Below are 14,930 nucleotides of genomic sequence, written 5' to 3' on the forward strand. Positions count from 1 at the left end.
GAATGGATTTAAATGTATTAAAGGTGCAGTGTGTAATTTTTAGAAGGATCTTTTGACAGAAATTCAATATAATATATACAAAACTACATCATGGGTGTATAAAGACCTTCTTATAATGAATCATTATGTTTTATTACCTTAGAATGAGATGTTTTTATCTACATGCACGAGGGTCCCCTTACGTGGAAGTCGCCATTTTGTGCCACCACGTTTCTACAGAAGCCCTTAACGGACAAACATTTTTGTCTCCGACTATGACATGTTTTTCCGGTGGCAGCTACTGTAGCTTCTCTATGAGTTTCAAAAGTGAGGGGTGAGCAGTGGGATGAGCCGTTGGTTGCAATTCGCAACCTCACCACTAGATGCCGCTAAAATTTACACACTGCACCTTTAAATGAAGCTGATAGTATTAAGTTTTTGTTTATTGCCAAACTTTCTGTGGAAATCTTCATGGGCAAATCTATGTGGGCCTGGCAATAGGGTTGTGCACTACTCAGAAGTAAATTAAGGTTCATAATTTCAATTCAGTTTCTGAATCAGATTTAGAAAAGAGAAAATAAATGTAGAACTGCTGTTTTGTACCTTTTTATTAACTCATTCTCCGCCATTGACAAGATATCTCATCAATTAAGAGAAAACGCTTCCCTGCCAAGACGAGTATTTCCGGCTTTCGGCAATAACGCTTTTATCCACCGCTATTTTTCCGCCACTTATAAAACCCGGAAGTATCTCCCTAGGACAAGCAGCTACATGTCCGTGTATGTTTTAAAGATCGCTATGAATTTGATTTCTATCAAAAGTCCTTCACATAAATGGAATCATCTCAGCATTTTGCTCTAAGGTGAGAGGTGATATAAAGAGAACTAATGAAGGTGGAATAAAACTTATTTTTTTGAAAGCTGAGGGTCTGTTTATATATTTAAAAAAGAACATTTTCTGGAAGGCATTAAAAAAATCTTAAAAAATGCCGGCGCTGGCTCCCAACTTTTTTAAGTTAAATACCCATAAATTTTCCATAACATAAATACAGTAATCCATAAATAATTACATAATTACATTGAGAAAGACTGCTGTGTAAATTACTTTAAAATGCATTGTAGTAAGTTCTATTTGATTCCATTTGCAATTGTGTGGTCAATGAAAGTCAAACTCTTAGTCTGTGTAGTTCAACCAAACTTGCACAATTTGAAGCAACTTGCACATTTTGGTGTGCCTTCAACCCTTTGTGTTAATGCTTTTTTAAATCATTTCTCAGTTTATGGACCGTCTCAAGCTGCTTCTAATGCCTGCCAAACACCAGCCAGACCTGATCTATCTGCGGCATGTCCCGCTAAGGAAGGTCCATCTCTTTACCTTTGTGCAGCTGCTCTGTCTGGCTCTTCTCTGGCTCCTCAAATCCACCGTGGCTGCCATTGTCTTTCCAGTTATGGTTAGTCACTTGCTTCACCAGCTACTTTATTTACATATTTTATTTATGTTTTAATTACTAAAAGTATGGCAGTGTCAAGATGGTTTTATGTTGAAACCTCACTAACTCGGCTACGTCACTGACTAGTTAGTTGTTGGACAAATATCTAACAAACCTCTAGAAAAATGGACATAATGTTCTGCCAGCATTTTGATAATTGGTTGTAATAATGTTTATGAGTCAGTCTAATCGGCATACATTGTAGTCCCATAACAGCCAGTGTGCAAAAATACCCGTTTTAATCCTCTGTTGCTTACAAAAACAGAAAACGTTGTTTGTTTTCATTGGTCAGATCTTGGCATTGGTTGCTGTGAGGAAGGCGTTGGACTATCTCTTTTCTCAGCACGACCTCAGCTTTCTAGATGACGTCATACCCGAGAAGGACAAGAAAAAGAAAGAGGATGAGAAGAAAAAGAAAAAGAAGAAAGACGAGAGCGTAGACAGTGATATGGAAGATGTGAGTGTCTTTATAATGTTACTGTATATCACTAAACAGAAGACTACAAACTTGGCCAAGAATTGTATGAGTATTAATTTATTGATTTATGATATATATTGATTGTGTATCATCAAATAATTGTTAGGTCTAAATAGTTTTTTTTTTCATTGTATTGGTTTAGGAAACATATTTTAATAATCTTGCAAATGTTTGACTTTTCAATGTAGGACAAAAAAATAAATTTTAAGGTACAGGTCAAGGTCACTTTGCAGTTCGGTTTTGACACTATGTTGAAGAGTAGGTGTAAACTGTAGCTTTTTGACCAATTCTTCTTGTGCAGTCTGACTATCCTTTCAATGAGAACATCCCCAGCATTAAAATCCCAATGGACATGATGGAGCAAGAGCCTTTTTTGGGAGATAAGGCCTCTGACAGTGAGTAGTCCAGGCCTGGGCCCTCACCTCATCTTCTGGAGATGCTCTTTTTGTCCTTTTGTAATCATTCATTTGTAATCATTTCAAACACAGTGCATGATGCCACTACTAACTCTTCTGTCACTTTATGTCTGTGGAGTTGGCATGTTTTCTATAGACACCTGCATTACCTCTATTTGTGGCGTCTTTGTCTTTGCGTCATTTCCCTTATTTTTCATTTCAGTTTACTGTGACTAAGCACCTTTTTGTAGCATGCTAACATTAATTGCATTCTGGGAAGCTTTAATAAAAAAACTTTAAATGTTTTGATTAATTTGCTTACAGTATATTTGCTGGTAATAAATAAATCTAATAATTGCCTTAAAGGATTAGTCCATTTTCTTGAAAAAATCCAGATGATTTACTCACCACAATGTTGATGTCTTTCTTTGTTCAGTTGAGAAGAAATTATGTTTTTTGAGGAAAACATTCCAGGATTTTTCTCATTTTAATGGTCTTTAATGGACCCCAACACTTAACACTTAACTCAACACTTAACAGTTTTTTTCAACGGACTCCAAACAATCCCAAACGAAGCACAAGGGTCCCATCTAGCGAAACGACTGTCACTTTAATAAAAAATATGCACTTTTAAACAACAACTTCTCGTCTATTTCTGGTCCTGTGACGCCCCAGCACGACCTCCCGTAATTGCGTGATGACGTGGAAAGGTTATGTGTTACATATATTTAAACAATAAACTGACACAAAGACATTAATTAGTATCATTCCACATACAACAATGTTGGAATGGTCCTCTTTCTTCACACTTGTAAACAATGGGACGTAGTTTTGCATACATCATCCGTGACCTCTTGACGTGATGGCATGTTGCGTGAGGTCGCGCTGGCGCATCACAGGACCGACGAGAAGTTGTGGTTTAAAAGTGCATTTTTTATTTATCTTGTCAAACATGACAATCGTTTCGCTAGATAAGACCCTTATGCCTCGTTTGAGATCGTTTGGAGTCCTTTGAAATTCTGTTGAAAAAACTGTTGAGTGTTCAGTTAAGTGTTGGGTGTTGGGGTCCATTAAAGTCCATTGAATGGGCAAAATCCTGGAGTGTTTTCCTCAAAAAAGCATGGTTTCTTTTCGACTGAACAAATAAAGACATCAACTATTTCGATGACATGGTGGTGAGTAAATTATCTAGATTTTTTTTTTTTTAAAGAAAATTGACTAATCCTTTAAATACTAAAGTTTAAGTATTATGATTTTACAAACATCTAACTAAGTAGGTGTATGCCATTAAATCATTTTACATCACTTTTAAGAAAGCAAACATGCATCTAATAAACTGTATGCTGGTGCCTAATTTTCTTGAATGTGTGTATATGCATGATAATGTATGGCCGAGTGTGTGCTCATAATGGACCATGAATTTACTTACTTTCTTAATCTTGCAGGAGAGAAGTCCCCTTCATTCCTTGACCGATATTCCTCATGCTGAAAAACATCACTACTTTAATACTAGCCCATTGTCAAGGTAAGCTTATACATATATAAGCTTAATTGAGTTATTATACATTATAGCATGCATGGGTTGTCAAGTAGGTTACTGCACATGCGTGTTTGAACCGGCCTATATTTTAGGGCCTTTTTTGTAATTTAGACTGTGAATAAATGAACTACAAAACAAAAGGTTCTAACAAAAGTTAACAAATGACCCGTGCAAGTTAAAAAATGAAAGTTTCCTCCTGAAATCAATGTTTTTCAGTTCAGAGAGACTGCCGCTGAATGTGCCTCAGATTAAAATAGACATGGACCCCGATGACAACAACGGCTACTACTGGAGGAATCGTGGGTCTGAGACTTCCATATAACTTCTCCGGACAACAGTCTGCAAACATAGATTTTAGGCTCTTTTATCTCTATGTGTTCTTTTTTTAATTTTCAGAAAGGCAGTTTGCCGATAGATTTTTTTGTTTTGTTTCCTATCACAGATAGTTCTGTGCAGTTTTTAAGAATGGCTTGAGAAAAAAGCTTGTTTCCACTCACTCAATTACTATGGTTTATGTAATCCCTAAACTACTATGCAATTCACTTCACTGTTTCACGTATGTGCTGAGCTTCAGAACAATGCTGTAACTGTTTTACCACAACTGGGAATGAATTACTCCCCTTTTATTCATCCACTACAATACAGTACATTTTTTTCTATCAAATTCACTTAGTGTTACTGCTTTCTCTTTGTTTATTTTTGCTGCTCTACCTCTGTTTTACATGGTAGGCGTTATCTAAAAATGTAATAACTTCTTCCATTGTTTTTTTTTTATTTGCACAGCATGAGATTTTAAAGTGAATAAACTAGTCAAGAAATTATATTTTGTTGAGAGACAGAACACCTGTGAAATAGTATATAATATTTAGCTGTTGATTAACCTGTAAATTTTTTATATAAAAATAATTGAATCTTTGGTATCCTGGGGTTTTATATTTTATCATTTAGATTTTATATTTGCTGTAATATTTAATTTGTAACTTAATGCCTAATTATTTAAAAATAATTATAAGCCTAATAATTAATGACACATAATCGATAGTCATTTTAATTTTCTAATGTTATTGGGCTTTTGCTTCCATACCAGGTTAGTGAAACATGCAAACCTGCAACATACTACATGTAAACCCAGAATTGCTTGTCTTGCAAATGATTTACCCAAGTGGCTTAAACCTGAATTGCAATATTACATTGTTTTTTTTTTTGTTTGTTTGTTCTTTGCTATTGTGAACTTCAGATCACATTTTTATTTGTGCATTATTTAAGTGATTTTTAGTTGTTGATTGAATGTTATATTGTTAGTTGTGGCATTTATAAAAACGAGTGTCGCAAAATCCACAATGTGATACAGTAATATTTGAATGAAGATGGTTATACTGTATACTGGAAAAGAGAATGTGCTCTTCAGATGTAGCAAATGTAGCCTGCATGTCCTATACATGTCATCTCTGAGCCTTGATATTTTATATATTAGGAACCCAATATTCTGTGTTGATTCCAACATTTTTATCAACCGCTCATCACTTCATATTTTATCTCTTTTTTAAAAACCAACAAAAATGTATCGATCTTTATAGAAATATTTTTAAAATCATCTTCTTTTAATATTGTAAGTATAAGATTAAATTTTTAACATTTTGGGGTACTTGCCTGAGACAGATGAAATATATTGTGAAAGCATGTTCTTAAACATCTAAACAATGCTAAATATTATAGAGTGTAGAGTTTTGTGACTTTTTAGAACAAAACAGCTGAAATTATTTTAGAATTTATATTTTTCAAAGGAAATGAATATTAAAAATGAACAGAATTTATTAAATGGTCTCATGTGCCTTTTTCTGTTTGTTTTTGTTGGTTATATAAGCTGGATTTTTAAGTGATTTCTTGTTTTGTCCTTCATGAAATATTTTATGATGTATTAGGAAAGTGCAAATAAGACCAATTTGCAGTCAAATACTGATTTTAATTTATTTCGCAGCAGCAAACTATGTGACAGTCGTCTGCCTTTTATTAAATATGATACAACACTACCATCTAGTGTTCAAATGTAACATTACACATAGTTGAGAGTTATACATCACTACAAAAAGACAACCATTTTATAAGGTTAAAGAGTCTAAATGTACAATAGATAGCACTTACATGTTTTTTTTTTTTTTGGGGGGGGGGGGGGTTTAATGAACCAAAATGCACACAAAAGCTCAGTGGTCTACTCTAGACTCTTATAGATGAAAGCTTACAGTTAAAAGCAGTAATTGGTACTTAATCTAGATCTGGCAATTTCATTGCTCTGTGTCTTACGTGCTATTGCCATAGTTACTAAACTGAGGTAGTTTCTGTAATATGGCCCCAGGTTTGATTTTTAATCTTTTGTTAATGCCAATACAATTGTAAAGATTACAGATACAACAAATAAACTATTGTTCATTGTTTATTCATGTTAGCTAATGCATGTTAACAAATACAACCTTATTGTACTGTAAAGTGTTGACAAACATTTTATGGTATTGCCTATAAAAAATGATGCTACTCAAATTTTAGAGAATGTAAGCCACAAAAATTATTCTAATAAGAAGATAAGAAGTTTTGAATTGTAAGGCATTTGTAATAGAAGTATGCACTGTGTCCTCTTTAAGAATACTGCAGGATAAAATTACAGTAGCCTACACACCAATATTATTGTGTATTATTGTGAAATATAAAATCACACTTTGATTTGTTGATTCAGGTGTGATGAAGGAATTTTTGATTAAGTTATTTATTTTAAAGCACTAAGTGGTTTTCAGTATGCTTTTTTTATCTGATACCATGGCATGCATGCAACATTTCTACTCTTTTATGTTTAGAACAACTACAGTAATATTGTCCATTCTCAGTATACTTAACCCTCAAACGCTCCTCGTTTTTTGTTTACACTTCTGGCCCTTGGGGTCTATATGACCCCAAAATTGAAAGCATAATTGTAAGAAAAATATACATTTTCAATAATACAAATAATATATCTTTTTTGTTTGTTTGTTTACTTCGCATCTATACAATAAAGCTGTGTTTGGAGAGATTTGAAGTAGTTTTGTACCTGTTTACCTCTAAAATCCTCAACTACACAATTGGCTTTCCTGAAAAATATAAAACTTTTATGAAAATTCACATAAATTATTATCTAATTTTGATTTAAATTGATTTTAGATATTGATATAGGTGTGAGGTGTTTAATTCAGGCATCTGTTTTTAGAAAAAAACATAAAAGAATTACAGTGTAGGAATTAAATCATTTCGACCTGCAGATTCCCATAGAGACCCATTCATTTCACTGGACGTGGCCAACTGCTCAAATCATTACTTTTGTGATACATTTTGTAAATTTATGTTTATATAAACATTAAGAAGGATATTAAAAATAAATATTATGTCAAATAGTAATTTTTTATAGTTTTTGATGCATTTTGAAATGTCTGTTTTTACGAAATTTGATGTCGTTTGGGCTCATATAGACCCCAAGGACCAATTGAGGGTTAAACTACAACAATTTTGGCAAGTTGACCACGATTCTTAGTACATATTCTCAAAGCAACCCAGGTACCTGATCCTTTCATCAATTGCTGTGTGTTGCATCAGACATGAGAGGTTGTGCCCCTTGTCTGGTTATGCAATACACCCCAGATGTATTGTCTGTTATGATTAATGCATGTCTTATAATGGGGAAACATGAAATAAAAAATGTGTATTTTATAGTCTGTTAACTTTTGATCTCAGTGTGATCTCAAACAATGAAAAATGTAAATTGCTATTGTTTTTGTATCATATCTTTTTATGACTGTAAATGAATATATGACTTAAATAGTTGATTGGCACACATGATCAATACTGGACTCCCTTAAGGCCATCTGCCAGCAGAAAAAGAAGGTACGTGTTACCCCTCTGCACATTACTGTCACATTTAAAAAGTTCATGTATGGCATACTATAATGTATTTAAGAAAACGTGTTGTCACTGATCTATAATACAGAATTGAGTTGCTGAATTCAACAATGAAGCACTGCATCATTTGCACATTTATTTCTATATTCATTATTGGTTATCCATTTATAAGGGAGTTGTGTTCATCTTTCACAGTAGTAAACGTCAGATAATTTGGCAACATATGCAATCCTATTAAAAGTGCATTGTCCATTTATGAATTTAAATGTAAATGAGAAATTTTTGAGCTAATTTTAGATAATGTATTCGATATAATTAACCTCAAAGCTCCGATCCATGCTTTTTGCCTCTCTACCGCCATCTTTCTTTAAAACATACAATTGCAACTATTATCATGGTGGAGGGGATATAAGCAGTAAAAAGACAAGATGAGTTGACCAAACAAAAGGTGAAGAGTTGTATCAGTGCCAATTCTTTAATTTTAGGTTTCAATTTTTTACTGTGTGCTAAAAACAGTACATCCGCTGAAAATATGCAAAGACTAATGCACTTCTCTAACAATCTGAGGTTTGTCACATGCAACCGAACATATTTTTTATTTAGTACACATTTTCACATGTAAGGGCACACATTTTCTTCTAATGTAAAGACAAGCAGTGTTAAGAAAGTAAAGGACCAGCCAATGAATGTCATTTTCTGTGCAATTTTTCTGTGTTTACAGTAAATGTGCTTGCTTATAAATAATCAAATAATAAATACAAATGCTTGATTGAGAGCTGAGTGCCTGCAGGCAAACATATCACGATTCCGATTGTATACCTCCAGGGATGTGATAAGAATTTAGAAGAGGTTTTCAGTATTCTTTTTTATCTGATATCATTTGCCTTGACTTCCGACTTCACCAAAATATACAAAATGTAATACAAACTACAGCTTAAATACACTCTCAACTATAAAAGGTACAAAAGTTGTCACCTTTTCAAAAAGTACACATTGTACTGAGAGTGTATAAGCAAAAGTATCCACAACCTCCACTGCTTTACAAAAATACAACAAGAGTTGCGTGAGGTTACAGTTTGCATCGAAGATAACACATATTAAAGAGATAGTTCACCCAAAAATAAAAAAATATTTAATCATTTCCGCCCCCCTTATGTTGTTCTAAACCTTTAGAAGTTTTTTTTATTTTGTTGAACACAAAAGAAGATATTTTGATAAATGATGACGCTATTGACTTCCACACTATTTGTTTTTCTTACTATGGAAGTCAATGGGTACCATCAACTGTGTATTTATCATCATTTATCAAAATATATTTTTGTGTTCAACCGCATAACAACTAAAGTGAAAATGTCTTCATAATTTACTCTTAATGCCGTGCTAGGTGTAGATGTCTTTCTTTCTTTCTTTCTTTAGATGAACACATTAAGAGAAATAAAATGGCCTTTGCTTTGTAATGGCATTGAATGATACCCAATTTTTTTTTAAGCCCATCCATCATCATGAAAGGAATCCATACGACCCCAGTGGGTAAATATAGACCCTGTCTTCTGAAGCGAAACAATACACTTGTGAGAGAAAACGATTTATATTTTGAGCGTTTTTAGCAATCAATACGTTTCTCAGACACCATTTAAATTTTTAAGCTGAACCCTGCTCGACCAATCATCTCCCCTGTAGACGCACACATTAAGGATTCTGGATCAAAAGCAGTGAGGGATGCATCTATACTCTCTTTGAGTATCAATCCGATGAAGGTTTCTCAGGACACATGGATTCAGACATGCCTTGATGTCTTTCTTTATCTTCGAATGAAAATGTTTTTTTTTTCTTTGACCACCCAGCATTAGTGAAAGTCACATATAGAATTTCAAAGTAAGCCAACAACCCAGCAGAGAACAGCAAACACAAGGGCAATAAATAGGCAAGGAACTGAGAAGGCTAACAACATAAATCAGGTGAACTAATAATTAGATGATTAATAAAGGAGAAGATGTGGAACAGTAGAGCACATGACACACAGAAAACAAATAATGGCCATGTGCTTCCAAACACAGAACATCAACCAAACAAGGTTGCAGGATCCAAACCTCAGACACAGATCACAGGGCTGTCAAGATACTGCCACAACAAACTAGATAAAACATGTACAAGGATGAGAGGAGGAGCATGACAAAATCCAACCAAAGACCATCATACTTTATCTGGTTATTCTATGACATTTTTTCTAGCTCTTGTATGTAGGCCATTAACCTTAAAAAAAAAATATTTCTGCTTACTCACAAAGCAGTGGTGTAGTGCACGGTATAGGCTACGCAGGTATACTGAGTATACCCACTTCTTAATTCGAAACATTTATTAATAATATTAATTTGATAATGATCCTTACGCTGAGAAATCAAGCAGCAAAGGTTAAGTGACTACACTGGCCCATTTGGAGTGAACCAGATATGCAAGAGACTTTAGGGGCGGTACACATTTCGCATCTAAAACTATGCTAAAAAGTGCATTCTTAAAAGTTTAAGTATTTTGGCCTAGAAAACAGCGTGTCATTTGAGTGCACTTACTGCGCAAAATAATGTTGGCACAAAAGATGCGAAATGTGAACTGCCCCTAACATGTCACTGTTATAAGACCTAAGTTGGGCTGCTTAAAAATAGGATACGGACTACCGGCACATTCGGGAACTTGACTGTAAATTTCGTCACCGCCCCTTTTTGGGGGATAAAAAAGCAGCCCTTCCATTGGCTTCCATTCAAAATAGCGGAACAAAGCAACGTTTTTGCACAGCCGGCAGGCGTGAATAACTTATGGAATCACTCAGATTGAACATGTCGAGTATTTATCTGTCCACCCTGCCTGCCATAGAGCCCGAAAGATACATTAACACATTTAATTTGGTCAATATAAAAACATGTCCCTTTCATTCTCACAGCGTCAAATTTGTGTAACAACGCCAACCAGTGATTGCTGGAAATATCGCTAAGCCAGTTAGTTGTATGGCTGGACGGAAATGTGCACTCATTACTCTAAATATAAAGACATAATAAATAAATACTAAGTAACTTTCAAATGCGAAGTAAAATCATTCACTTGCTTCCCTGTTGACTCGATGAGGTACGAGTAAATGTTCGGGTATAAGACACCTTTGGCCAATAGGGAGCGTTGTTACACAAATTTGATGCTGGGAGAATGAAAGAGACATGTTTTTATATTGACCAAATTAAATATGTTAATGTATCTTTCGCGCTCTATGGCAGGCAGGGTGGACAGATAATTACTCAACATGTTTAATCTGAGTGATTTCATAAGTTATTTACGCCTGACGGCTGTGTACGAAGGTTGCTTTGTTCCGCTATTTTGAATGGAAGCCAATGGAAGGCCTAGTCTGATTCCCCCAAAAGTGGGCGTGAACCTGTTCAGAGACATTCTATGACGTTGCGCCGGTTGTGCGTATATATTAAATATAAGAGTAGCCTATACCAACTTCTCCAGGCACCATTACACCACTGAAATTAGGCATTTCATCTGTTTAGTCAAACACTTTTCAAACCCAAGCAAAATACATTTTGGATGAGTGTTTAATAAAAAGGTGTAGTTAAAGGTACAATATGTAGAATCTGCCACTAGAGGGCGCACCATAAAAACAATAATGACGCAGATTAATGACGCTCTGAAGCAGCGTGGAATAATGGGATTTGTTGTCTTGAGGTAACAGTAGCAGTCCAATTCGATGGTGTGTTAAAATTATAGTGGAGGATGTTCTTTTTCTGTGTGGATCATCAAGACTTTTGGTCTACCTATTTGTCAATCATTCTGGTGATATGTTTACATAAGAACGTCGCACGTGCCTGTGCCTAGGTAGTTTTCGCTTTCTGCGCATGCGCCCTTTCAGGTGTGTGGCTGTTTCAGCCATTCATTGAAGTTTGCCATTCTCACTGTGTTTTTTCAAAATGTCTGAGGGTTGCAAGAGAAAAAGTGTCTACGAATTGTATGACAAGAAGAGAAAGGCCTCTGAAGAAAGAAATGTCACAGGTCGGAACGGACCACCAATGTCGTGAGTCTATAAAATGAAAATAAAATGGTTTGCGTAATCAATCTGTATTGTTTTACATTTGAACAAGAGTGATTTTCCATGTTTATTAGGCCTCGTGTCTGAATGTGATCTTAATGATGTTTAGTGTTTTCTTCTCTCTTTTTTCTATCTGCCAATAAAACGTATGGAAAAGCTAAAACCTATACAATATACACAAATGAGATTTTAATTGAACATGCCTTATTTCTAGAAACCTGTCAGGCAGATAAACATCATTTTGCGCTTTCTACTCAAATATCTCTAAAGGGTTCCTGTTAAACACGAAATGCGCCTCTAATCATTCTGAGAACTTCCGCTGTAATTCACTTTAAAAAAATAAAAATAAAACGGTTCTTGCCATTGAAGAAACATGTCTGCTTCTCCAAAAAACCTTTTAGATCTAAGATACCTTTGTCATTGTTATTTTTAAGAGTGCAGACAATTCCTATTAACTCAAAAATAATTCCTATAATCTAACAGCGTGTAAACATTGTCTAATACAAATAGCAGACATCAAGAATATGAAAACTAAATAGACAAACCTAATTAAGTACAAACCTTTGGTAGCTGAAAGCATAAAATATAAATGTGAAGTGTCCAGTCAAGCGGTCTGTGATCAAACACCATGGCAACAAGCTGAAACCATCTTTTCTTACATTGTAATGCTCTAAGTAAAGGTTATTCATACAGCAGACTAATACAATTATACTGCAAATGCCACAAGCTTCTTGAAAAGAGCAAGCAGAACAGTGGAAAACAAACAAACAAACAAACAGTCTTTGAAGCAAGCAGAGAGTTTATTTAAAGAAAATACAAAATTTTTTGATGGCGAGAGGCATGACATTTCTGATTAGGAGGAATGTAGAAGATCTCTTTATCCCACGTAATTGATGGTGCCCAAAGAAGATCTCTGCCTTTAAATCCCATAGTCATTGTCATATTTAATAATATCCTGTGTCTAAGAAAGAAAACAGACATTTATTAAAAAGCTTATCAGATACAGGTGGAGAGCACAGAGACAGGACTAAAACTAGGCACAAAACAAAACTACAACAGGAAAAACATAATGCAAAATGGCACACAAACGCATACAAGCCCTGCGTTCCGTTCTGAAGCCTCGTCCCTCATTTAAAGGGTTTATCCTCCAAGATAAGAGCTTTAAAAAGATGAAGGGTGTAGGGGACCAAAGAGCTATTTCTTGGAACGCACTTCTGGATCATTGTGCAGAATTGTGTACGCTGCTTTTGTCATGCCAAAGAATCATGGGAGCAAAGTATCCATCACGTGTACCCATTGAAATCTCTCCTTCTGAAGAGCCATTTGAAGTAGTCAGTTTTGAGCACTTTGGTTTGGAATATGAAGGTCATGATTGTTTTTACTCTGAAGTACCCTCCACATGTAGATTTAAGCCTGTTTGGAGCGCAGCATACTTAAAACATAAAAGTTTCATGAAGGTTGTCCATATGGCTTTATTATATCGTACTGTATATTCCAAGTTTTCTGAAGGCATAGCTTTGTGTAAGGAACACAACTAAATGCATCAATTATTTGTTTAGAATCTGTACCCGTCTGCATGTTTGTGTACATTTGAAAACTTGCAGTACTGCAAAGTGACATCTATGGCAATTGGTACTGAGCCAGTAACAGTTAACTTTTACACCAAATTATTTTGGATTTTGACAGTCCAGAATGTCAACATTTACTCTTATTACAAATTACAATCTTTAAAATTTTTTTCAGTTCCTCAGAGGACAGAAAGTCATGCACGTTTTAAAGAGCACCTATTGTCCGATTCACGATTCTACATTTTCTTTGGTGTGTAAGTGTGTATTAGTACATGTTAATGATATGCAAAAGGTACAAACCCCAAAGTAAACGATGACGTGAGATATCGTCTCCAACTTAAATCTCTTTTCTTGGACTACAACAAACACACGCATTGTAGGCAACTGTTTGCTTCCTTGGTGATGTAGACAAGACCGACATTATCATAATTTCTCCTGCTTCACACTCACAGCCTGTAAATTAACTTCTGTTAGCATTGCATTGTGCGCAAATCTTTCAAACATGGTAAGGAGTGTCACATTATTGGCTGACATCAGAGGTATTCAGGCCAATCAAAACATACAGATTAACTGGCCAATCAGGGACACAGAGATTTTCAAATCTGTGCGTTTCATGAAGAGAGGAAAATCTGGAGCTAAAAAAAAAATGTATGTGGAAAATAATGTGTTTTTTAGCCTAAACTACGCGAACACATTGTAGTATACCAAATATTCAAAATAACAATTTTAGCAATAAAATAGGTGCTCTTTAAAACAAAATAACAGGACTGGGTTGTGAGTAAGTGATGACGAATTTTTCCTTTAACATTTATTTGTCTTTTTAAGTAACGTAATCAAAGAAAACTAATGCTCAGATTTGATCCTAAACCCCAAAAAGTTATTCAAAAGTTATTATAATTGTTAATTCCCAGCAAGCAATAGCTGTCATTTGAGGTCAGGGCTGTCAAACTCAATTTCATCCCGGGCCACATCCACGTTATGGTTGCTCTCAAAGGTAAAGGTTAAAAGCCTATAAGTTAAAGTTTTTTATTACATTGCATAATTTTCTCATCCTTATTTTGTTCTAAACCTGTATGAATTTCCCTCCTTTTGCTGAGGAACACAAAAGAAGATACCCCGACAAATGATGGCAAGCACACAGCTGATTGTAACCATTGACTTCCATAGTAGGAAAAACAAATACAATGGAAGTCAATGGGTACCCTCCACCGTGTGCCCACCATCATTCACCAAAATATCATATTTTTTTGTGTTCATCAAAACAAAAATGAAAACTCATACAGGTTTAAAGCATGGTAAATGATTTTTGGGTGAACTATCCCTTTAACATCTGTAGCTTGTTGAAGTTGAAAGCTGAAAGTCGAAGCCCAGTATTCAAGCATACACCTATTGTACAGAATATTTTTTTACATAAATGTGGTGACAAAAACACATGATTGTGTTTGTATGTGTTTTGTATTACACTGTAATTTCCCTGTGATTGCGATTTCC

At 34.8% G+C, this 14,930-nt stretch overlaps 2 protein-coding genes across 6 annotated transcripts in view; one reads left to right on the forward strand and one right to left on the reverse strand.

Annotated features, from left to right (window-relative positions):
* Positions 1 to 5,700, forward strand: part of slc4a4a (solute carrier family 4 member 4a) — a 77,267-nt gene extending 71,567 nt beyond the window's left edge. For all 3 annotated transcript variants that reach the window (XM_073861085.1, XM_073861086.1, XM_073861087.1), the window contains 5 exons: positions 1,256 to 1,429; positions 1,761 to 1,925; positions 2,248 to 2,341; positions 3,787 to 3,866; positions 4,098 to 5,700. In XM_073861085.1, the coding sequence (XP_073717186.1) occupies positions 1,256 to 1,429; positions 1,761 to 1,925; positions 2,248 to 2,341; positions 3,787 to 3,830 (477 nt within the window). In that variant the 3' untranslated portion in view covers positions 3,831 to 3,866; positions 4,098 to 5,700. The remainder of the gene's footprint in view (positions 1 to 1,255; positions 1,430 to 1,760; positions 1,926 to 2,247; positions 2,342 to 3,786; positions 3,867 to 4,097) is intronic.
* Positions 5,701 to 12,652: 6,952 nt separating this feature from the next.
* gc (GC vitamin D binding protein) overlaps positions 12,653 to 14,930 on the reverse strand; it is a 32,441-nt gene continuing 30,163 nt past the window's right edge. For 2 of the 3 annotated variants that reach the window (XM_073860290.1, XM_073860292.1), the window contains one exon: positions 12,653 to 12,832. In XM_073860290.1, the coding sequence (XP_073716391.1) occupies positions 12,791 to 12,832 (42 nt within the window). In that variant the 3' untranslated portion in view covers positions 12,653 to 12,790. Of the gene's footprint in view, positions 12,833 to 13,257; positions 13,285 to 14,930 lie in introns of those variants that run through there. The other variant, XM_073860291.1, reaches the window with a different exon arrangement.

The sequence above is a fragment of the Misgurnus anguillicaudatus genome, chromosome 22 (genome assembly GCF_027580225.2).
Source record: "Misgurnus anguillicaudatus chromosome 22, ASM2758022v2, whole genome shotgun sequence".
In the NCBI taxonomy this organism is placed as follows: Eukaryota; Metazoa; Chordata; class Actinopteri; order Cypriniformes; family Cobitidae; genus Misgurnus; species Misgurnus anguillicaudatus.